This window comes from Brassica napus, chromosome C6 (assembly GCF_020379485.1).
Source record: "Brassica napus cultivar Da-Ae chromosome C6, Da-Ae, whole genome shotgun sequence".
NCBI lineage: Eukaryota > Viridiplantae > Streptophyta > Magnoliopsida > Brassicales > Brassicaceae > Brassica > Brassica napus.
Genome location: NC_063449.1, coordinates 16,259,509 through 16,283,803, shown reverse-complemented (window position 1 = coordinate 16,283,803; position 24,295 = coordinate 16,259,509). Strand labels below are relative to the sequence as shown.

At 36.6% G+C, this 24,295-nt stretch overlaps 4 protein-coding genes and 1 long non-coding RNA gene across 5 annotated transcripts; 4 read left to right on the top strand and 1 right to left on the bottom strand.

Annotated features, from left to right (window-relative positions):
* Positions 1–448: 448 nt before the first annotated feature.
* Positions 449–4,127, top strand: LOC106391269. The gene is made up of 9 exons (XM_013831874.3): positions 449–873; positions 1,045–1,833; positions 1,913–2,119; positions 2,200–2,289; positions 2,367–2,474; positions 2,555–2,788; positions 2,876–3,226; positions 3,305–3,616; positions 3,691–4,127. Exons 2-9 carry the CDS (start codon positions 1,057–1,059, stop codon positions 3,976–3,978), a joined length of 2,367 nt encoding a protein of 788 aa, XP_013687328.1. The 5' UTR covers positions 449–873; positions 1,045–1,056; the 3' UTR covers positions 3,979–4,127.
* A 1,186-nt stretch (positions 4,128–5,313) lies between these two features.
* Positions 5,314–6,764, top strand: LOC125588822. Its single transcript, XM_048760659.1, has 4 exons — positions 5,314–5,412; positions 5,515–5,802; positions 5,878–5,983; positions 6,053–6,764. The coding sequence occupies exons 1-4, from the start codon at positions 5,330–5,332 to the stop codon at positions 6,662–6,664; spliced, it is 1,089 nt and encodes a 362-aa protein (XP_048616616.1). The 5' UTR covers positions 5,314–5,329; the 3' UTR covers positions 6,665–6,764.
* A 345-nt stretch (positions 6,765–7,109) lies between these two features.
* LOC125588367 (zinc finger CCCH domain-containing protein 48-like) lies at positions 7,110–8,614 on the bottom strand. The gene is made up of 6 exons (XM_048759680.1): positions 8,587–8,614; positions 8,055–8,359; positions 7,859–7,954; positions 7,533–7,622; positions 7,292–7,420; positions 7,110–7,178 (listed from the first exon to the last, which is right to left on the bottom strand). The coding sequence occupies exons 1-6, from the start codon at positions 8,612–8,614 to the stop codon at positions 7,110–7,112; spliced, it is 717 nt and encodes a 238-aa protein (XP_048615637.1).
* A 6,849-nt stretch (positions 8,615–15,463) lies between these two features.
* Positions 15,464–16,680, top strand: LOC125588366 (jacalin-related lectin 5-like). The gene is made up of 2 exons (XM_048759679.1): positions 15,464–15,871; positions 16,654–16,680. Exons 1-2 carry the CDS (start codon positions 15,464–15,466, stop codon positions 16,678–16,680), a joined length of 435 nt encoding a protein of 144 aa, XP_048615636.1.
* A 127-nt stretch (positions 16,681–16,807) lies between these two features.
* On the top strand, positions 16,808–22,502 carry LOC106425166. Its single transcript, XR_001285043.3, has 4 exons — positions 16,808–16,818; positions 20,994–21,312; positions 21,536–22,142; positions 22,228–22,502. It is a non-coding gene; the product is annotated as an uncharacterized LOC106425166 (long non-coding RNA).
* Positions 22,503–24,295: the final 1,793 nt, after the last annotated feature.

Sequence of the window (24,295 nt, the reverse complement as noted above, 5' to 3'; positions counted from 1 at the left end):
TGCACTAATTATTGACTGTTACAATGATAAGCAGTGGGAACATGTTAGTTTCTAGACGGTGGAAACTGAGAATGATAGTACTCAGACTGACATTGTGGCCACATAATTAAAGAAAATGCGAATTTAGAGTATCATTAACCCAAAAACTCATTTTGAATTTTTTAATGATTTTTAAGTATTAAATATGTTCTACTGCTAGTCTTTTAATTAAGGGTTTTTTAAAAAAATATTAAACATTGTTTTAATATAAATAACAAATGTAATATCTTATGCCAATATATATATCACCCGAAGATCCTTAACAAGAAGTGAAATTAACAGCCAAAGATGATTGACAGTAAGAGAAGCCAGGTTTAGGGTGTCAATGTCAACAATATTATAAGAACTTGTCATTTACCTAAAATCAAACAGACCTGTACAATTCTATAACACATATGAGCACTACAGGAAATAAGGGTTTTAATAGCAATGTAATATAGCGGAAAAGAAGTTTGTGCTATTGTATGTTTGTGGCTAGAAATATAATAGCGTTTCTTTAAGTAAAAAGCTATTATATCTGGAGCGGCAAAATGAAATTTGCAAGCGCGCATGTTTTTGGGATTTTGATCTTTAGATTATAGCACTGAGAAAGAATAATCGTTATGGTATCCTCGACCGCTTATTTTTTTATTAAAACCCGCGAATGATAAATTTTGTGGGAAATATATCTTTGACCAAAGCAAAGAATATTTAGTACTTTTTCATTAAAACAAAAGAATATCGTCTCTGCATTTTCTCTCCCAAAGTGTTCTTCGTGAGACCCCTTCGGAATCATCGATCTCTGTCTTCTTTGTCTTCATCGATCTCTGTCTTCTTTGTCTTCTTCGATCTCAGGTTTGTCTTCTTTGATCTCTGTCTTCTTTAACTTGCATGCATCATGATAATAATCGATTGCTTATTATCTCAATAGATATGTATCGATCGTCTTCCATTTTTACAATCTACAATCATGAAAATTAATCGATTGCTTATTATCTCAATAGATCTCAAAAATGATTTTTTTAGGAACAAATTAACATGGGGCCGAAGACACGAGGAGGAATGGTTAGAAGAAGCAGACGTTCCCAAGGTCTGGAAGCAGAAACAGAGTTCATTGAGATAACCAGAAAGAGTACGAAAATGCGTAAGTTAAATAAGGGAAAAGAAGTTGCTATTGAAGAAGAAAACATTGAGATAAGGCAAGAAAGTGCTGACGAAGTCCCGACAAAGGTTTCTGAAGATGTTAATGAGGCGGATGGTGATGGTGATGGTGATGATCCACATGTGGAAATTGAAGTTGAGAATGTCATTGCTGAAGAACAGTCTCAGTCTGAGAATGGAGTTACTGAAGAACCTTCTCAGCCGAGAGAAGCTGACATGGAAGCTGAAAATGGAGTTACTCAAGAACCTTCTCAGCCGAGAGAAGCTGACATGGAACCTGAGAATGGATTTACTCAAGAACCTTCTCAGTCGAGAGAAGCTGACATGGAACCTGAGAATGGAGTTACTCAAGAACCTTCTCAGCCGAGAGAAGCTGACATTGAAACTGAGAATGGCATTTCAGGAGCAGAAGCATCGCCATCTGATGGAAAACAAAAGAAGAAAAGAGGACCCACAAAGATGCGTAAAGTGGCCAAGGATCATCAAGAGAAGGTTTCTGTGTCATTCACTGAGCTTGGCGAACATGTAGGTCCTGGATCAGTGACACTTTCATCGTTCCTTGGACCCCTTGTACGCGAACATGTGACTGTACTTCTTGATGATTGGAGGAATCTTGATAAGCAGACAAAGGACACATTATGGGAGGAAATTCAGGTATATATATGCCCTTAAGTCTATTGTATAATGTCTTTGTAAGGATTATAATGTGTGGCATTTGCATACATTACTGCAGGCGAGGTTTGATTTGAAAGAAGAGTGGCAAAAAGATTCAGTCTTCAAACAGATGGGCTGTTTGTGGAGATCTGGAAAGTCAAGGCTTGTATCACAACTGCGAAATGCAAAAAGCTCCACAGAGAGAGCAGCACTGAAACCAAGCAACATTCGATCTGTTCAGGTTTGGAGCGCTTGGGTTAAGAGTAGGACTTCGTCTGTGTTCAAGGTGAAATATACAGAGCATTTGGTTTTTAAGTGTTTACTTCGGAGATTTGATTGATCAAATTTGATTTAATAATATTGTAGGCAAAGAGTGAAAAGTACAGAGCACTAAGGAGAGCTCAGATTCCTCACACCACTAGTCGTAGAGGAATGAATCGTCTAGCTTGTGAAATGGTAAGTAACAGTATGTAATTATATTATATCTGAAGATAGAACAAACTGATAAGTAAAACAATATATCACTCTTGTAGAAAAAAAAGAGTGAAGACCCTAAGAAGATTAGCCGGAGCAAGGTCTGGATAGCAGGACACACTCACTCTGATGGTAGACCTGTTAGACCTGAGTTTGCTGAAACCATTGTAAGGTTTCATTGTCTGATTAATTAAGTTACTCTTTTTGGTATTGAAAAGGACCATAACTTATATTGTGTTTGTCTCAGGAAAAAATAATTTCACTTGATAGTCAAATGGACTCCACATCCAGTGTTAATATAAAAGAAGATGCTGTTAGTCAAGTGTTGGGAGTAGACAAACCTGGACGAGTCAGAGGGTTGGGAAGAGGGATTACTGCTACGAAACTAGCATTCTTGTCAGCTAGAGACTCCAAACTTGCCGACTTGGAAAGCGAGATTAAAGACTTGAAGATTCTGGTCCGTGACTTAGCTGGAAATAAGGTGAATTTTCTTTAGTTTTAACTGGTTATATAATGTAGAATTTCCTTGATTGATATAAAATCAATGATTCATTTTATGTTTTTACAGAAAAACAATGATGATTGTGTTTCTCCATCTGAGGCTAGTTATGTATACAAAGAAGGAACTAGAGTTCAACTACTTGATTGGTGTGAGTCAAAAGATGTTGTTGTCGCTGAAGGAGAATTCTGCTCTGCTGAAGGTACATACAAGATTGGTCGTATTCCGATTGGTCCTAACGCCGCGGCGGTTGTTGTAAAGTCGGTATCAAACCCGAAGGCATCTGTTTGGAGGCCAACTACGGATGTGCGTAATCTTCAGGAAGCAGCGGGATGCAAAATTCCATGGCCAATTGATAAACTGATACTAGATAGTGCATCGAACAACCATCCAGTTTCCTCGGATGTGTTAAGATCAAAGGTCATTCCATTAGCACGTATACTTACGTTTGTATTATAAAATTCAACATGATACTAACCATATGCATTGTCAATATAGAATACTACCGTAGATGATCTTGAAAGGTGCAAGATCTACGATTGGGTTAAGGGCGTCGAGGTAATCGCTGAAGGTTTTATGGGTTCGACTGACCCATATGAGATGGTGAACAATGTTCCTTTGGGTCCGAATGCTGTAGTTATGAGAGTTGCTAAGGTGATTAATGGGAAAGCTTTTCTATGGAGGCCAACAAGTGACATGACAACAATGAGTGATGCTGTTAATGAAAAGATCGCATGGCCGCTCCATAATGTATCAGTAATTAAAGTTCCTGAAGATGAAGGGGAAGCTAGTGTCAGAAGGCCTTCATTGGTAAATTTACAAACTTCTCTCTTTTACAAACTTATTTAGATGTAGTTGGTGTGATGTATTTGTTGTGCTTGTAGAGTCCAAGTGGCAGCACTAGTTCCACCCGTTCAGGTGGTAAAAAGAAGTGCATCTTGTTGGACCACAACAACTCAGGACGGAAAGTCGCAGAAGGCAGAGTAAGTAGTACTGATCCATTGTGTTTAGTCCATCACGTCCCGTTAGGTCCCAATGCAAGTCGGGTCTGGGTTGAAGTGGCCTTGATTGAAGATGCATCTCTATGGAGACCAAACTCTTTTCTGGAAGACATATCAGATGCTGTGGGCAGCACAGTGGCTTGGCCAAATGATAAGATTCTGTATGTTTAAATGTACTCGATCGAGTATTCTCAAAGACATATTTATGGATCGGAGTATGCTTGTTTTGTTTTAAGACATATTTTGCTTGTTTGGTTGTAAGACATATTTTGTTTGGTTGTTAAGACATATTTCTAATAAGATTATGTAGGCTTGGCATATATATAAATTATAAAAATAAGTGGTCCTTTAAAATTTTTAAAAAATAAGTGTTTCAAAATAATTTATACAATTTAAGTGTTCCATTAAAATTTTTACAAATAAATTGTTCATAAAAATTTATACAATTTAGATTTTAGGGTTTATTTAGGGATTCAACCCTATTGTAACAAATTTATACCCTATCATCATATAGGGATTCAAATTTAGGGATTCAACCCTATTGTAACAAATTTATACAATTTAGATGAAACAAATTTAGATTTTAGGGTTTATTTAGGGATTCAACCCTATATAACACATAAGGATTCAACCCTATCATCATCTATTCTCCATATAGAGAAATCATTTTATACTTATTTCAAACATATAATATTTTTGTTAAAAAAAATTAATAATAAAATTTATTAAAATTTAAATTTTGTTTATAACATAATTTCCCATCATTTTCATGCATTTTTCGTAATTTAAAAATAAATTAATATAGAATTGTACATAAACCAATAAGAAGGAATGGTGGGGATAGATGACGTGCCTTCATAGAAGCCGTAGGATCTGATTTTTTAATCTTTCAATCTCCGTCTTTCCATCGGAGATCTGTTCATTCTCCTTCTGCGATTACTCAAATCTAGGTTTAGTTCCTTTTGCTGACGCCTCCTTTTCGAAAATCGAAGGTTTCAGTCGATTTCCCTCGAAGTTATATTGTTCTGATATGGAAAAAGCATGGGTTTGGCTTCCAAGGTAGTAATCTTTTCGACATTTTAATTCATGACGAATTCTTCTTCTGTTCCAAATTTTTGTTCTGATTCTGTTCCTTATATATATATATAGGGCTAGCCTCGAATATTTCGAAGGAGCAACAGGCTTTGTTACTGCATCAGCGAGGAGGTTAGGAGATCCGACAGAAATATTATGTCCCTGTACTCACTGCAGAAACCTTTCCCATCAAGTTTTAGACAAAGTAACGGAGCATCTTGTGATTAGGGGTATGGATAAGAAGTATATGAGGAGTTCTTGTTGGAGTCTTCATGGTGAGAGAAGGTCTGATATGAATGATAGTGTCCCTCAATCAGAAACAGAGGCTTATGGTTTGCTAAGGACGGCTTATTTTGATAGTGGTGAACCTGATGAACCGCCTTCTGATGACACTGGAGGAGAGCCTGTACATGGTGAACCTGATGAGCCTCCATCGCTCTTCGATATCATGTTCCACCTTCCTTTACACCTAGCAAGAGAGGCACGTTTGGGAGGTCCTGTGCACTTTCGTTGGATGTATCCGTTTGAGAGGTTTGTTTTCATTTTGTTCGCGTAATGTAAATTGTTTATATCCTGAACTGTTTTTCCGATCAACTGAGGTTTGTAACTATTGCTATATTGTTTGAGCTGTAGATACATGAAAACACTCAAGGCATATGTAAAGAATTTTGCTAGGCCAGAAGCATGTATGGCTGAGGGGTACTTAGCTGGAGAATGCATAGCCTTTTGTTTAGAGTTCCTAAAGAATTCTGTACCCGTTGAAGAAGTACTTAACCGTAATGAAGATATTCAGTCTGATGGAATGGTTCTTGAAGGTCGACCACTGCAAAAGGGAACAGAGCTTATTCTTTCAGAGAAAGATAGAGACATAGCACATCGATATGTTTTGATGAATATGGCTATTATGGATCCCTATGTTGAGTAAGTTCTACTGTCCCTCTCAAATTCAGATTTTTTTATCAGTCTGATAACTCTCTACTTTGTTATGAGAACCAGGAAGCACTTACAAGAACTGCAAGATAATGATGTTCGATTAGCAACAAATGAAACTTTGTTATGGAAGCATCACACCCAACAATTTGCTGAATGGGTGAAGAATAAGGTTTGTACAACTTCACTATCTGTTCACTTTTCTATTCACATAGCTCACACAGTTTTACATCCTTGTTAGATACCTTCTAACTCAAAGGAGCATTCTACGAAGCTGAGGTGGTTGGCCTTTGGACCAAGGTTTACTGCTCATACCAATAAAGGTTTTGTCATTAACGGGAACCGATTTCACATACAATCCGTTAAGCGAAAGACTCAGAATAGTGGAGTCACTTACGAAGCTTTCAGCATGTGTAGATCTTCTGCAAGAGATACAAGACATACAGCCGATATGGTCACATATTATGGAGTGATAACAGAGATCATTCTTCTCGATTACCACATGTTCAGCGTTCCTTTATTCAAGTGTAATTGGGCGAACAGAGGCTACGGTGTTAAGGAAGAAGATGGTTTCACCCTTGTCAATCTTCATGTCAACCAAACGCCATATTTACAAGATCCATACATTCTACCATCACAAGCAAAACAGGTATTTTACTCTAGAGAAGATGAAGAATCGCCTTGGTATGTTGTTATGAGAGCACCACCGAGAGGATATCATGAACTCGAGACAGAGGAAGACGTTGTCGGAGCACCATTACTCGCACAGGAATTTGATGATACAGAGCAATTGTCTGATGATGAAAGTTTTTGTGTTAGAGATGATTGTGATGGAATTATAGTTGCTGATTGATTTTTTTTGCATGGAAAATTTGTGAGAATTGAATATATTTTTTATTTTCGAATATTTTAATTTTCTTCGAATTTTAATTAGAATTAATTTTTATTTTACATTTTTTGATTCTCTATTATTTTAAAAATCAAAATATTAAATAAAATTTGTTATAAACAAAATGAAACAATTGCATATAAAAAAATGCAATGAAATGTTCAAATATTGCTATTGATAGAAGACGACAATAGTAATTACAAATCGCTATATTTAATTTTAAAAAATGCTATAGTTAAAAAGTTATAATATCATTTTGGCGACGCTATAATACAAATTTACAATTGCATAACAAGAACCGCTATTAATAATAAAATATCAATAGCACAACAAAAATCCGCTATGAAATGTACGAGACCTATTATCGCGGGCGATATTGGAGCGCTTTCTACAACGCTATGGTAGCGTCTTATAGCGCTTTAGCGGTGCCATCAAAACCCTTATTTCCTGTAGTGGAGCTTTCCCAATCAAAGATACTCTATGATGATATCTTCATGAGAATATTAAAAAAGATGAAGTATACACATGACACTCAAGCACAGTACTACTTGGTCTTAGAAAGATACTATACAGTCCAGTCAAAAAATTTACTTGTGTGCCAGCGAACAGAAGATCAGTAGCAACAACCAGTGAATATACTTGGCCAACAGGTCCAGTGAGACTCAGGTCCACATTGGTTTGGATATTCCACGCTTGTATATATAAATAAGCATCAAAACTCTATATTTGGAACAGTAATAAATCCAAAGAGCAAAGTGATTCTCAGTATAGACAGATAGATGGGTTTTGAACAGCCAAGGAACCATGCTAGTGAATGGTATTCCGAACTTACCTTAACGAGATTTGGCATGCCAACCAATAGCCAGGGACCTTCACTAATCATGCAGCCAGCTTCTCCACCAAGATTGAGTACACATGTACACTATGTCACAAGAAAAATAAAATTAGAACGATACGCACGCTAATAGCTAGTCAATCAGAAAGCCTTCTGTAATGCAAACTGCAAGCATGCTTATTTAAATTAGTGTTTTGAGTTCAGTAGCTAAACTACATAAACAGGGGTGGCTCAGTAGTGTGAGAGACACACCCCTTGGTCCTAAGTTATAACCAAATAATGACACGTATGGAATGAACTCTAAGAGGCAGGCAAATCGAAACCTGTCCAGAAGCACAATCCCAAATCCGCAGAGTCTCATCTTTACTAGCAGTGTAAAGCTTATCAGAACCAGAAGGCAGAGCAATCCCAGTAACTACCTGCCCCAAAAACAAAACCCTGTCAACAAGAACCCATCAAAAACTACTCAAAAAGGCATCACCTTTTGATGCCCATCTAACTGATTCAACAAAGAGAAACCAGAGTCATTATCGACTCTTTGTTGTTGGTGGAAGATGACCCGGGGAATGGAGCTGAACCTGGTAGCTCTCTGTAAAGGAAAGGGCAAGAGTAGCAGTTGCAGCGGCCGGCCCGCCAGTGGAAGCAAACCTTCTGGTTAGAGTCTTTGGGATAGTTTGAGCCGCCGAGTCTTTGAAAGACTCTCTTGTTCCCTCCTCCGTTAGATTTCTTCGTCGCATTGAAATGATTTTTGCTCCCCTCGTTTTCTCCTCCCAAAAACACTATCACAGCGACGCATGGCACACAAGAGACATATCTTGTGTCGCCTAATTAAGATATGTTTGTTATAAAAGTAATGGAAAAATCAATATTTATTCATAACATAGAGGTTCCTTATATAGGAGATTACACCGTCATAGATAAATGGAAAGATTACAAATCATAATCTCTTGGTTATGAGCCATCCACAATCTGGTTCATAACACTTCCCCTTGGATGTCTTAACCATTTAGAGCTTGTAATGTGTTTTAATGTTGCTTCATTAAAACCTTACCAGCAAAACCGAATTGGGACAAAACCATGGTGAAGGAAAAAGAGTACAACACACATTACTCCCCCTGATTTGGAAATTACTGAAGGTCCCTTAGACCTCTCCAATTTTCTGCAATCTGTGGGTGATGAAGATCTTGGGCAGAATATTCTTCGTCCTCAAACATGATAGTTGGTTCTTCTTTACCATCGGCCATGCCACAATCTGATCGAACATATTGAGTCATCGACCTCAAATACACAAACATGAAATCTTGGATGATGTTGATGTGATATGCGTGTACCACCATGTGTAAAACATAACTTGTCTGAAAACAAATCATCAAAATCAAATGACCCCTCTTTGGGTTGGTTAGTATAAAATAAACCAAAATCAAAGGCTTCTTCATCGTTCTTCTTATGGACCAATCAGATCAGTGTCTAAAACAAGACTTCTGCATCGTCCATCTGAGGACTAAATGGACTTCTTTATCGTCCACCTTTGGACTGAATGGATCAGTGTCCAAAACAAGTGATCTCACGCCCATGTACTAGATAATGGGTGAGACTGGTTCGTATTAAATCTCATGAGTACCCTTTTCTGTATATACTATTTGATGCACAAGGATTTAATTGTTAATGTACTCAGGCTGTAATCCCAAACAAAACTTTGTTTTCCAAGATCTTTCATCTCAAACTCTTTCTTGAGATATTCAACTGTTTGGAAAATTGTATCCAAAGGTTCCTAGGATATCCAGATCATATACTTTGATGATTATCAATATTGTTCTCAAGAACTTGCTGTACTTTTAGCTCAATACCCTCTAGTACTTTCATTATCCAGCGGACCATATAAATATGCAGTCACTACAGCAACTTGCTGCAAGTCTAATTTTTTCTCTTATATAGCCAGACTAATGAGAAATCTAAAAGTAGTTGTATCCACCACATGGGAGTATGTCTCCTCATAATCTATTACTGGTCTTTGTGAGAATCCTTGTGCAACATCAGCTTTATATCTCACGATTTTTATTCCTCACAAGACTCATTTATATCTACTGGTTTTAACATCATATGGCGTCTTAATCATATGGCCAAATACGCATTTCTTCCTTAAACTATTTAACCTCACGTTTCAATTCAATCCAATCTGTTCTACGAGTGTGCACTCTTATATTGACGTGGGTTCATGATCCTCGCTTATATTCATAAATTCAAGTGCTACCTTGTATGCAAATAAATCATCTTATGTCGATATTCCTTATTTGTTCCATTAAGTTCCAGACATGATATAATCGATTGAGATTCATTATTATTAGGACCTTTAATACTTTGCAGCTTGGCGTCCCAAGCTACATTTTTTGGTACCTGTACCTTAGAGCCGGCCGGCCTTATCTCCATGTCTGGGATGGTTTTCTTAGTAACCTCGGATTTGGATTTTGATTATCATTCTCTGCACCTTTATTTTGTTTCCGAGGATTCTTATCTTTTGGAACCTATTTGGTCTACCACGTTTCATACGTTATCTAGACTCTGTAGCAACTTGACTGTGTCTCTTCTTGGACATCAAATTCGTTGGTGCTTTACAAGCTGGTTTATATATGACTTAGTCATTCTTTTTCGGGTCAGCAAATGTGTCTGGCATTTGATTAGCTAGCTTTGTAAATGTATAATCTTTGGACGTCTATTTCACATTCTTTAGTCCAAGGATCTTGCCAAGACATTGATGGCTGATTTCATTCTATTTCTTTTACCATTCTTTTACCAGCTTTATTATTTTTCTCCTTTAGGTCTTAAAATAATGTGTACCTAGCCTCAAATATAATCATCCATAGTTGGCTCAAAGTACTTTATTATTGTGGGAGAATCATATCCAACATATATCCCCATCTTCCTTTTGAGGTCCCATCTTAGTTCTCTGTGGTGAAGCAATTAGTACATAGACAGCACATCCAAATGTCTTATGAAGGGGTATGTCTGGCTCTTGACCCGTTAATAATTGTGATAGGGGATATCTATGCTCACTAAATGGCCTGATGCGTATTAACTTAGGTGCATGTAAATTTCGTGTGGCCCAAGCTGTGAATGGGAGTTTTGACCTCATAAGTTATGGTATATCAATCAACTATTTGCGTTTTAAAATATTTCGGCCAAGCCGTTCTTGGTATGGACATGTATCACAGAATTGTCCACACTTACCCCCATGGACATACCATAATCATTTAAACGCTTGGGACATATATTCACCAGTATTATCTAGACATATAGTCTTTATTTATGAAAAATGGGCTCGTAGCCGTTTTACTGGTGATGGCCTTATGAGTTTCCCATGTGTACATGCTACACACGTGAGATTCTTTGGGATAACTCTTCTTATCTTTTAATGTGTGCCTTTTGAATATCAATTTTCGCATCATGTTTGGACCAGGATGGCCAATACGGTCGTGCCATAAAGTGTATATTTTCGCAGGCTTTTAGCCTCTATCATACTGATCTATGCATAGTCTAGGTCAGTAGAGAATGCAGGTATAGTCTTTAGGACTTATTATGGCCTTGAGCAATTTTATACATATATCTGAAGGAACTCTTTGTTTCCTTCGCCCATTGTTTCAATATGAAAACCATTCATTCTTATATCTTTAAAACTCAATAGGCTGCTCTTGCTCTTAGAGCTGGATGAATATAAGGCATCAATGATTTCTAAATGCATACCCTTAGGCAATAATATATTAGCCTAGCCATAGTCTTCTTTCAGACTGGCGATACCTGCTTTAGTACTTATATTGGTGTTTTTTAGTGTACTCATATAGAAAAATCATTCATTCATTTAATCTAAGCAGACAATGTAATAGAAATAAATTCAAGGAGATAAAAATCAGAGAAAACATACAAGCAAAGCAATCACACAAGTTTGATGTCGAAATCAGATTATCAACTTGATTCTTTTAGGCAATCATAAGTCTCATATTCCATAAGATCATCTTGATCATGTTCGAAATTATTTTCACCATCTTTATAGACCAAGTGGGTTACAGGATTCTTCCCTTTCAGACTCTCTTTGATAGAGGTCACATAAATGTTTGGGAGTCCTTCATATCTTAGCCCAATGGTTCCCCATTCCACATCTATGGCACACTGATTTGGTCGAGCTTTGTGGTTTAAAGGATATACCACGGTCACTGCCTTGACCATGGCTCAAATTAGGTTGATACCCACGGCCTCTGCCTTAGTGATTCCCACGGCCAAATGTGTTATAGTGGCCACGGCCACGTCCTTTCCACCCTCCACGGCTATGACCGTGTTGTCTATCATTCTGGACGTAGTTACCTTTTTTTCTTATGCGGCCTTATTGGTATAAGGTAATGGGGTTAATCCAGGAGGTCTCAATTCACTGTTTCTCATCAGTAATCCATTATTTTGTCCTGCTAGCACTAGACTCATCCACTGACTTATAGTCCTGGATTTTGGGATTCCTCCAATCAAATAGGACCTTTGGTAATAACACCGTTCTTTGGTGATCATATCTCGATTTTTAACTCTGTCCAAAGGCCTAGAAGATTCTCTATAGTCAGATACTGATCTTTGAGACTCTTAATAAGATGATGACTAATAATTAATATTGTCATGTATCAATCTTTCTCATTGGCATTATTGCCTTCTATGATACATTCACCAAGTCTTTTTGACTTTAGGATAATCTTTGTATCCAATGCCCACCGTAAATAATTATCTTCAGAGAGATTTAGAGCAGCAAAATCCAGGTTGATTTTCGACATCTCAAATCATATATCACTCAATATTTAGGTAATTTTCATGCGGCCTTACTCTTAAAAACAATCAATTCGGATTTCAATCTTGTGATATGAGACTATCAATCTTAAAGGCATTTAATCAATCAGTCAATTTCTAGCAAGTCTCAGCAATAATATTTCTATGTGCTCATAATATTATGGTTTATCAAGAATAGCAAAAACGGATTCAATTAATCATGCAATTAGGTATAACAATCAATGGAGTTTAGCAAGACTAGTAAAAAGATTTATTAATCACTCAATCAGTTTCAAGGCTGATTTTAGCAATACTAGAATATAGATTTCAAGTATGAATTTCAATGAATCAGTTTTAACGCTGATTTTAGCAATACTAGAATATAGATTTCAAGCATGAATTTCAATGAATCAGTTTCAATGATGATTGGTATTTAGCATAAACCATGTGTAAATAATTTATCTAGTATCTGAATTTATCAAAACTCAAAAACATATAATCAGATCATTCGGATTTTAAACAAGTAAACCTCAATCAATCTATCAACCTATCAGATTATATAAGCAAAACAAGCTAGCAACCTATCGGATTCAATCAATGTTTTAACAGGCTGGTCGGTTTAAACATATTTAAATCAAATGAATAATTAACCAAGCAGGATGAGAAAATAAATCTATCAATTTAACGGTCAAACAATTCTAGCAACATAGCATCAGATTCAATCAGATTTAAAACCTCAATGATCAAAACCGAAAACAGTTTTGATTTCAAAATATTCGATTAGGGTTTTAATATGTGATTTGATAATTATAGTATAATTAATTCTGCTACTTATATTATTTAGGGTTTATAGATATCGGGTTAGGGTTTATCGGATTTTAAATTGTAAAAACCGATTTGGGGTTTTAATCATGTAGGAACATGATTTAGGGTTTAGGGTATCGAACTTTTAGAGCTTCGATTTACTCAATTAGGATTTTTGATCTATTACCCTATGGTTTTGATTCATAAAAACTAGGGTCTTAGGGTTTCATTCTTTATCAATCAATCCATGTTCGATTATAGGTTCTTAGGTTTTGAATTACCTTTTAACCTTAGATGATTGTTGAATCGGACAACCAAAGGAGTTGAGCCGCAAGCTGGACACCAACGGGACGCGAGCTGGAATGGATCGAATCGTGGACGTCCTTTGTTGCTTGATCGGGAACGCCTTGATCGTCGGACGCGAGCTGTCTGATGCTGTCACGAACAAGGAAGAGGTCGTGTGCTGGAGCTGCTCTCGGGTCGCGAACGCCTGAGCTAGGATCAGGAACGCCTTGGGCTGAAGCTGATCGGGAACGCGAGCTGGAACAGATGCGGGAACAAGAGACGCGATCGGGGTTTAGGGTTCGTCGGATCGCCGGCTAGGGTTAGGGTTTTAGGGTTTTTCGATTTGAGTATTAGCTTAGGGATTTAGAGTTTCGTGCTGATAACGTGTTATAAAAGTAATAGAAAAGTCTATCTTTATTAATAACACAGAGGTTCCTTATATAGGAGATTACACCGTCATAGATAAATGAAAAGATTACAAATCATAATCTTTTGGTTATAAGCCATCCACAATCTGGTTCATAACAATGTAACAATGTTAACTTCCTTTTTTCTTTTTCTATAATTCCTAACTAGAATACAATCCCCGTTAAAACGTGGATAAACTTTTTTTTTTATATATCCGACTATTTTTGTATAGTACAAACGTAAATAAATAGTTTTTTGTATACATTAAATTTTTTTTTGTCAGCAGTATACATTAATTTATTTGGGGTTCGTGTGATGCTAGTGTAGATATTGTCTCATATTTCTTGTTGACAATAACTCATTTATTAATAGTTTGGGTTTGGTAGAGCATATACCATAGTTTAGTTTTATTGTTGTAAAAAAATAGTTTGGCTTTAATAAAAAGAATGTTGATCAAACGTCGACTACCATATCAAAAATCACCAAACAATGGAGTAACATAATTTGGTTTGGGTATTATCAAATCTCACTGGTCAATGGTATGCTCATCTAAATCAATTACAAATGAATTGTCTAATTTTACTTCTTACCGATTTTAATTGTTTTGCCGGTTTTGGTTAGTTTTTCTAACTCTTAATTTATTTTGTTTGTCATCACAAAGACATCCATTTTCTCCCATAAGCAACGAATGATCCAGTTAAGTCTCAAATAATTCTTCTACCAAATTTCAAAAGATCTAACCTTTAATACAAAAATGTAATCATTACTTTCTTTGTCTTTCACGTTGTATATTGCTCTTCAGATTACTATTAATAATAGTTTTGTTATCTTATTATTTTTAATTAAATTAGTATATTTGACCAGGTAATAAGAATGAGCAAATACATGAGAATAATAGCGAAAGAACATGGCAAACGAAAACGATTTTCGTGATTAACGTTATTGTTTGGTTAGATCAGTTAGAGATAATAATAATGCCCAAGTGATTGTTAGTTTTGTTGGCATCTAATTAATAAGAATTATAATACTGAATTAATTTTTTGGCTTTTTATTAGGAATGTATAATTGTTTAGTTTCATTTTACTTTTTATTAGATAAATATCATATATAATATAAACATATAAGAGTACATTTAGGTTTATTTGTTAAGTTAGTAATTAATGGTGACTTGTGTATAGTAGATAAAAAGTAAGACTTTAAATTAATAGATTAGATTAAATTAAATATCCATCCTAAGAGACCCCGATAGCGAGTCTTATATCTACGCCAATTATTCTCTACAACTAACTAACCTTATCGCCGAAATGACAATAAATATCAAACCATTTGCCACCCCCAAATTATTGCGATTCACTCTTCTCCTTATCATCTTCCAATCAGGTACACTCTCTCAAACCACTTTTTGTCCAAAAAAATATCAAACCATTTGCGACACATTTTCTAGTTTTCTTGATTATTCTGTATATCCAATCAAAGAGATGTAGGGTTTGGATATGAAACAAATCATTTTGTGGCTATGTTTATAGATAATTTTTTTACTTTTTTTGGCTTTCTATAATAAATAAGGTTTATTTGCTAAATAACCAAAAAGGGTCGTTGTATTTTTAAGAGATACCTGACGGATTTAAACGGCCAAGATGAAATCGCTAGGTGGTAACAAAGGAGAAGAATTCAACGATGTTGGTTATGAAAGTGTGAAGAAAATAACTGTGGGAGCTGAAGACGTAAACATAACTTATATCAAGATCGAATACGTAAAGAACGGAAAAGTCGAGATCCGTGAGCATGGAGCTTACTTTAGTACTAGCGACAACTCAAACAGTGGACGCGAATCTAAGAGTGAATTTAGTACTCAAAAACTTGATGCACAAGGTGGCAAGGGAGGAAATCAATGGGATGATGGAGGCGATCACGACAGAGTGACAAAGGTACACGTTGCCGTTGGCCGAGGCATTGAGCAAATCAGCTTTGATTATCTCAAGAACAGACAAACAAATGAAGGACCTGACCATGGTGTCAAGGGGGGAAGATCTTCCATTAGAACGGTGTGTATTATGTGTTTCTATTTTTTTCTTCTCAAAGAATGTTTTCTACCTATCAAAATATGTTATCGTGGGATTACTGAAATTTTTCATGTGGGATTTCTCATGTTTATGCTGTAAGAAAATAAGAAATCAGGATGAACATCTCAAGAACAAGAGAGAGAGAATTGTGAATCTAGAAAGTAAAAGAGAGAAAGAGAGAGTAAAGAAGGAGAAACTTAATTCCTTAACTTGTAAATTTTGGTTACAACATATATTTAAACTAATCTAGATCTGAACATAATAATAAATACAGACAACATGCAAGCTTCTTGAGTAAAGAGAGAAGTCACAACTTCCAAAGTCATTTGCATGTCTTCAACGGTCGAATAGATACGTTTATGTGGATGGGTGACAGTGGAGATATCTTGCTGGATGATCAAGCATAGATAGGTAGTTGTGGATGATTCTTCTTCTCAATACTCCCCCTCAAGCTTGAGCATAAGGAATGATCAAGCTTGAAAAGTCATGAACACATCCTTCATTAAAACCTTAGTATGCAAAACCCAGTTGGACAAAAACACACTAAAAAAAAAGAGTAGATGATTCATGACCAAGAGGATCATGATTTGGACAAGTCTATGAGTCCTAACCTTGGATGGATGGACTCACAAACTTTGGTGCTTGCTCCTTTGGTGAAGATGTCAATATGATTAGTTTCTCCATAGCTTGTCTCACCTTGTGAGAATCCACCTCAATGTGCTTTGTCCTCTCATGATATACTGAGTTTGATGATATATGAATAGCTGCATGATTATCACAATGCATTGTGATTGGTGTTGTTGTCTCTATGCCCAAATCTCCAAGTAGGTTTCTGATCCAAATAAGTTCACTAGTGAGCTTCCTCATTGCTCTATACTCTGCTTCAGCACTTGAACATGAAACCACCTTTTAGCTTCTTGCTCTTCCAAGTTACCAAGTTGCCTCCAATGAAAGTGCAATAGCCTGTTGTAGACCTCATGTCCACTCTATCACCAGCCCAATTTGCATCACAATATCCCACAATCTATGTGCTCTTGTTGCATCCCATCCATACACCTTTACCCGGAGCTTCTCTCAGATATCTCATGATCCTTTCCACCATATTCCAATGATGAACTTTAGGTGCTTGCATATGCTGGCTGACTTGATTCACAGCAAAGCAGATGTCTGGTCTTGTAATGGTTAGATAGATCAGCTTCCCAACCATTCTCCTATAGAGTCTGAAGTCTCCAAATGGCTTATCTTCAATCTCCCCCTCACGCAAGACTTTGTATCCTTCTTCAAGAGGTGTTTTAGCTATTCTTGGCATATTTCTATCCCTATTAAGTACTTTAGCTCACCCAAATCTTTAATATCAAAAGTAGACTTAAGAAAAGCTTTGGTTGAGATGATACATTCCTTGTCACTTCCTGTGATGATAATATCATCTACAAAAATCAGAATCACCACAATTCCTTGCTTGTTTGTGAGGGTGAAGAGTGTATGATCAGCTTCAGATTTTACAAACCCTCTTTCATTGAGAGTTTTACTCAGCTTGTGATATCAAGCTCTTGGTGATTGCTTCAATCCATAGATAGCCTTCTTCAATCTAAGGACATTTCCTAGTATCACAAAGTCTTCCATACCTGGAGGTGGCCTCATATAAACCTCATCCTCCAATTCTCCCTGAAGAAAAGCATTCTTGACATCCATCTGCCATAAATCCCACTCCAAATTGACTGCTAAGGAGAGTAGAATTCTTATGGTGTGGAGCTTAGCTACTGGTGCAAAAGTTTCCAGATAGTCTTCTCCATAGACTTAAGTGTATCCTCTTGCAACTAGCCTTGTCTTCTTCCTCTATGGTTTCCCATTAGCTAGATAATTGATGGTGAAGAGTAGGCGACTTGTTACTGCTTTCTTTCCTTTGGAAAGCTCAGTTTCATATCAAGTATCATTCTTGATCATGGCACCGATTTCATTTCCAACTGACTCTCTCCACTCATCTAGCTTCATTGCCTCTTCATAAGTCTTTGGAATTCTCTCTTGATCCAGATTGCTGATGAAGACTACATGCTCTTGAGGATAACTTGCTAAAGAACAGGTTGCTTGGATAGGTTGAGCAACGACATTGTTGTTAAAGTATACTTTGGTGTTCAGCCACTGAGCAGGTTTCTTCATCCTTGTACTCCTTCTTAATGGTTGAAATTCTTGTTGCATTCCTTCTTGATCATGGACAGATAAATCATGGATAGCTTCTTCTTGGATAGCTTCCTCGTGGACAGTTTCTTCATGGACAGTTTCCTCGTGGACAGCTTTTTCATGGATAGCTTCTTCGTGGATAGCCTCCTCGTGGACAACATGTAAATTAGGTTGATTCCCCCCCCCCCCCCTCATGATCAAGATGGACTGTTTCTACAACTGGTGCAGCTTCATCAACAACTGAAGGTATAGTTGAAGTGCTCGGTACCCCACTGGTTTGAGGTTGGCTGATGCCTAGGCTTTCCAAAATGATTCTCAAGTTGTTAGCCCTATCTGAAGGTCATTGTGAGAGATCCTGAAGGCTTTCCCAACACTTCTCATCATAGTACCCCTTTAATTCCACAAACTTAACTTTCCTTGAGACCATAACTCTTCTTGATTCAGGTATGTAGCACTTGTACCCTTTCTTCATGTGGGAATATCCTATGAACATGCCTTTGACACTCTTGGCTTCCAGCTTGTTTCTCTGTTCTCCTGGTGTCAAGACATAACACATACACCCAAACACACGCAAGTGATCTACTGGAGGTTTAATTTTGTTTAATACCTGAAAGGGAGAGACATCTTGGAGGACTTTGATGGGAATTCTGTTGATCAAATAGCAAGCTGATACAACATCATCTCCCCAAAACCTCTTTGGAACATTAGTATGGAACATCATGCTTCTTGCAATCTCCATAAGATGGCGATTCTTCCTTTCAACAACTTCATTTTGTTGTAGTGTGTATAGACAGCTTGTTTGATGGATAATTTCATGTTTTGCTAGGTGTTGTTTGAAGACATGGCTAGTGTATTCCCCACCATTATCAGACCTGAAAATTTTGATCTTAGCATTGAAATGGTTAGATACATAGTTCTGAAAGTTAATAAAAGTTTCAAAAACTCTATCTTTACTTTGAATCCGAGTGAGCCATGTATATTTTGATTTCTCATCTATGAACGTCACAAAATATTTATGGTTTTCTCTAGATGCACAAGGTGTTGTCCAAACATCATAGTGAACTAGATCAAAACACTTCTCATAAATAGTCATAGATTTAGGAAAAACCGATTTGCAATGTTTACCAAGAATACAAGCCTCACAAGTTTCATTTTTGAAAGACAGATTAGGTAACATCAAGCTTAAAGCACGAGAATGAGGATGGCCTAGTCTAGCATGCCATAACACATCACTAGCTAAAACAGTAGCAGAATTAAATGAACAAGATAAATCAGAAACTTTGGTGTCTTCAAGCAAATAAAGTTCTCCCTTGCTCACACCTTTTCCCAGCATCTGCTGGTCTTAATATCTTGAAAGTAAACATCATTAGGACTGAAAATAACATTGCAATTCAGATCATTAGTTGCTCTCTTTACAGAAAATAAGTTAGCTGTGAAAGTAGGCATATAAAAAGCTTAAGACTCCTTATCAAATAGTTTCAGATTTCATACTCTCTCAATGGGTATTTTATTTCCATTTGCAATCACTACACTCCCTAGAGCAGGTTTAACATCAGTAATCAATTTAGCATCCCTAATCATATGATGAGAAGCTCCTGAATCAATGATTAAAGACCTAGCAGTGTGAGATGCATTATGAATAGAGTTTAGAGCATTGACACTGATGTTACCAGAGTTTGCATTGAGAGCCTTGATAAGGGTTTCAATGTCTGACTTGCGGATGAATGCGTCATCATTAGGAATCTGAGAAGTAGCGCCCACAGAAAGAGAAGTAGACACCATAGCCTTTCCAGCCTCATGGTTGTGCACGGCTTCATGAGCTCTAGTTTGGCTGAACTTGGATGTTGAAGGTGGTCTGAGGTGAGGATGAAGGACCCATCAGTTGTTCTTGGAGTGACCTTGTTTCTTGCAATATTCACAAGTCACACGCCTATCACCCCTTGTTTGTACGCAACTTTGTTTGCTGCAGCAGCCTCCACCTTCTCAGCTTTGCTTGCCATAGACAGCTCTCCTTTTACTCCAAACAATCCATCTGAGCCAAGTTCCTTTTGTAGCTGAGAACAAACATCATCCATGCTTGGAAGCTCCTTAGCTCTCAGGATATGTTTGATAACATCATTAAAGGTTGGATTGAGTGTAAGAAGTAACCCAACGACCTTGTCTTGCTCACGGCTTTTATTGAGGATGTTTGGATCAGTGGTGTTTGGCCTTAGCATTTCAAGCTCAGACCACAGTTGACTAAACTTCCCAAGGTGCTTGGTAAAGTTCATCTCTTCCTGCTGTAAGTTGTTGATTGCCTTTTTCACTTCAAAAATTCTGGTAAGGTTTGAAGTGTTGCCATACACCTTGTGTAAGGTATCCCACAATTCTTTTGCGGTTTCACAGTGAAAATATGCCTCCATAATAGAAGAGTCAAGCGAACTTTGTAAAACAGACAGCACCATAAGGTCCTCCTGACCCCATTTGCCTTCATCTATTACTACAATCTCCTTTCCATCTTCTCTTTGAGTGGTTTGTCTTGGTGCTCCACTTGAAGTTATGTGCTCCCATAGACCTTTTCCACCAAGAGCTGTCTTGGTCAATTTTGACCAGAGTAGATAGTTTAATCCTTTAAGAACAACTGGAATGTTGATCATAGGTCTGTGTTGCTCCATTTTGAATCAAGTGAGTAAAAGAGTGAAAAGAGTAAAGAGATTTGCGGAAGTAGAAAGGTGTTTTAGGAGCTTAGAAGCTCTGATACCATGTACGAAAATAAGAAATCAGGATGAACAGTTCAAGAACAAGAGACAGAGAGAGAGTTGTGAATCTAGAAAGTAAAAGAGAGAGATAGTAAAGAAGGAAAAACTTAATTCTTTAACTTGTAAATTTTGGTTACAACACATATTTAAACTAATCTAGATCTGGACATAATAATAAGTTTGATAAGTCGTCCCAACGAGTATCTACTTTCCGTGAAGGGTTGGTCTGATTCAACCAACAAGATTGTGGGCATTAAATTCATAACCAACACAAAGACTTCAGAGTGTTATGGATTTGAAAAAACTCCTGGAGAAGAAGGTACAGATATTTCACTTGAAGTAAAAGACAAGAAGATCGCCGGTTTTCATGGCTTCGCTGACTCCCAAGTCAATTCTCTTGGTGCTTATTTCGCTCCAGTCGCCAGCTGAAAAATTTGTTGGGTTCGTTTCTTGATTTCTCTATGAATAAGGCTACATAAGAGCCATACTTGTGGATTTCCGGATGGGGTATGTCTTATGGTTTGTGTTTCAGTGCGATGTTTGTGTTGTCACTTGTTGTTTTTTTTTTTTTAAAAAGGACTAGTGGTTTTTTTTTATAAATATATCTATGTTTATTTTCATTTGGATCTGTTTTTATTTGAATCTTGTAACTAAATTTCATTTTCACTTGAGGTCTACTAGCCCTAATTTTATTTTCACTTGAAGTCTACTACCTTTAATTTTTAAACAGGAACACAACTAAAAGAGCTAAACAAGAACCAAACAAGAAACTTTACGTACCGTACCAGCGAGAGAAACGACCATCAGAAAACAAAGCAAGCAATGTGTAACCAAAACAGTAAAGAGTTAGATTTAAATTTTTAAACTTACATGTAAAGCTTTTTAATCGCTCAGCTAGTCAGCTCTGAATTAAAGGTTTTTTTTTGAGTGTTTTAATTTTGGTTGGATTTAGGTGAGATTTGAAGTTATCTGAGTGATTTTAGTAAAACTTAAAAAATGAAAAATGAAATCTATAGGTGATTTGGTGTGATATTTTCTAAAAATTTCAAAGTTGTTTCAGTGATTTGAAATGATAATATTTTTTTGTCTGCACTTTTTTTGTTTTTTTATCACACATGCTTTGTAAAGATACGCTCATTACTAATACCAACTATCAAGAGGCTTAAAAAAAGAGGAGACGTGCAACCAAGAAGCCATACTCTAGAGGTCAATCGGTGGCGGCGACAGTTTGGAGATCATTCAAAAAAAGCGAGCAGGAAAGACTGATGTTCGTAAAATAAAAAAAAAAAGAAAAAAAAAGACTGATGTTCGTGATGCAGCCAGAAAGCTGCTCTACGGTTAGTTTTATTTTGCCCAAAACATTTAACTATATCCATCTTTTGAGACATGACTCTAAAAGGGAGTTTTGGTGATTCTTTTCAGGATAGGACGGAGATAGTCAAGAAGACCATAAACGAGAATAAGGCAAAGAAAGTCGAGTTTGCTTCCAAGAAACAAAAGTCTCAAGCGAAAGGTATATTCTGCAGAAAGTGATGTTCGTTTTTCCTATGATTTTGTACTTGTTACAACCGCAAGTTTCTCTTTCGTTGATGAAATTGTAAGTCAGCTAGAATCACTGCAACCTTGTATCTTACCAGTGTAACCAACACACGAACAACATTTTCGTCTCAGCAAGAAGATTTAAATCATTCACAGCAACAATAGTACTTCACAAGACTCAATTGATGCATAAGAACATTGCAAGTGAAAAAACTATTGAGAACATTGATGATGAGCTTAAATCATTATGATAATTCACCATAGAGAAAATAGATTGTAAGCATCTAATATTGTTAGAAGAATACACTGAGAGATAGACATATTTTTCCTTGAAAGCTAGAGACAGATATTTGTTAACCTAAAAGTTGTGAGAAGACAAGAAACTGAGGAGGACATTTAAAGATGGTTAGAATAATAAATTCTTCCTGTTTATTAACGTGAGTGAGAGAGACAATAAGAGGAGAAGACGATGAAGAAACTCAGAGAATAAACATGAATTTCAAACACAAGAGCACTATGATCGTCTTCTTCCACTCTTGCTATAATTTCTCTATCCATTTTCTGGAATCTTCGTACGGTCTTCTTTTACTACTCTCGATCGCCATTACTCAGCCTCCTGCTTCATTATGTCTGTAATTGAGAAAAATAAGACATTATTTTTCAGAATTTATTATTGTTATTTATTTTAAAGGTATCTTCGAATAACATCTACAGAGATATTATTTCAAGGGGACTATTTTTAACTGGAAATGAATGCCAAGTCTATTAAAATCTCTGCTATGTCATGAACTAGATTGTGGATGACTCATAACCAAAAGATTATACCATCAGCGGCCCAAGAAAGAGAGAGAGTCGGCCAGCTTTTCTTTTTCTTTATGTCTTTATGTTTTTTTTTTCCTAGTTGGATTATGATTTGTACTCTTTCCATTTATCTACGACGGTGTAATCTCCTATATAAGGAACCTCTATGTTATTAATAAAGATAGACTTTTCCATTACTTTCACAACACATTATTAGCATGATTGATCTCTAAAATCCTAAGCTAAAATATTGACCATAAACCCTAAATCTCTCTCCATTGCTAAAACCCTAATCTCTATTGATAACCTCGCTTTGATCATGACCCTGATCTGTATTCGACCACTGATCTCAACAAGATCGATATGCGGACTGATCTCTGCAAGTTTCAGTACGCCTCAACTATTCCAGATTGTACGATCAGTCTGTTCCAGTCCGTGATCAAACTGTTCCAGATCTACGAGTTCTTTGACTGCAAGTACCAACTCGCGTACCAACGATACCGATCAGCTCAACCTAAGCTAAGTTTTCGATCTCTATCTGAATCTCCATCGATCTCTATCTGAATCTCCATCGATCTCTCTCTCTCTATCGATAAACCCTAATCACTTTCGATCTCAACTTGTACCCGATCTCAGCTCGCGGACTGCAAGGAAACAGTTTGGACCAGTCCGCGTAAGGTTCCAGTTTGTACCAGTCCACATAAGCTTATTCTCTTGGTGGTCCATTCAACCCATCAAAGATTTAAGGTATACCTAAACTCTAAGAACCCATAATCGAATGAACTAATGTTCAAAGTGAAACCCTAAAATCTGTAAATCCTAAATTACGTGTGCATGAATTGTTTTATTTGATTGATTGAATGTTTTTTTGAGGTTTAAATCCGTGTGAGTTAGGATTGATAGTTTTTATAACCTGATTGAATGATTTGAAGTTTAATATTGCATGTTAGAATCTGTTATAATATAAACCCTAATTCGAATTGATAAACCCTAAAATAGAATCTGTGTATTGCATAATCCGAATTGAATGTTTTGAGGTTTCATATTATACTAGGTTGATAGTTTCATGATATAATCAACTGTTCTGAGGTTTAAAATTATTTTCTAGAAGCTGATTGATTGATAAAACCCTAATTTCGAATTGAAACCC

Coding starts and splice junctions, on each gene's coding strand:
- LOC125588367 (XM_048759680.1), bottom strand. CDS start 8,614: ATGGTTTTGTCCCAATTCGGTTTTGCTG. Junction 8,360..8,586: donor GTCCCAATTCGGTTTTGCTG/GTAAGGTTTTAA, acceptor TATCTTAATTAG/GCGACACAAGATATGTCTCT. Junction 7,955..8,054: donor AAGAGTCGATAATGACTCTG/GTTTCTCTTTGT, acceptor TTTTTGGGGCAG/GTAGTTACTGGGATTGCTCT.
- LOC125588822 (XM_048760659.1), top strand. CDS start 5,330: ATGTTCCACCTTCCTTTACACCTAGCAAGAGAGGCACGTTTGGGAGGT. Junction 5,803..5,877: donor ATTATGGATCCCTATGTTGA/GTAAGTTCTACT, acceptor TATGAGAACCAG/GAAGCACTTACAAGAACTGC. Junction 5,984..6,052: donor CTGAATGGGTGAAGAATAAG/GTTTGTACAACT, acceptor CATCCTTGTTAG/ATACCTTCTAACTCAAAGGA.
- LOC125588366 (XM_048759679.1), top strand. CDS start 15,464: ATGAAATCGCTAGGTGGTAACAAAGGAGAAGAATTCAACGATGTTGGT. Junction 15,872..16,653: donor GAAGATCTTCCATTAGAACG/GTGTGTATTATG, acceptor ATATATGAATAG/CTGCATGATTATCACAATGC.
- LOC106391269 (XM_013831874.3), top strand. CDS start 1,057: ATGGGGCCGAAGACACGAGGAGGAATGGTTAGAAGAAGCAGACGTTCC. Junction 1,834..1,912: donor CATTATGGGAGGAAATTCAG/GTATATATATGC, acceptor ACATTACTGCAG/GCGAGGTTTGATTTGAAAGA. Junction 2,120..2,199: donor GGACTTCGTCTGTGTTCAAG/GTGAAATATACA, acceptor ATAATATTGTAG/GCAAAGAGTGAAAAGTACAG.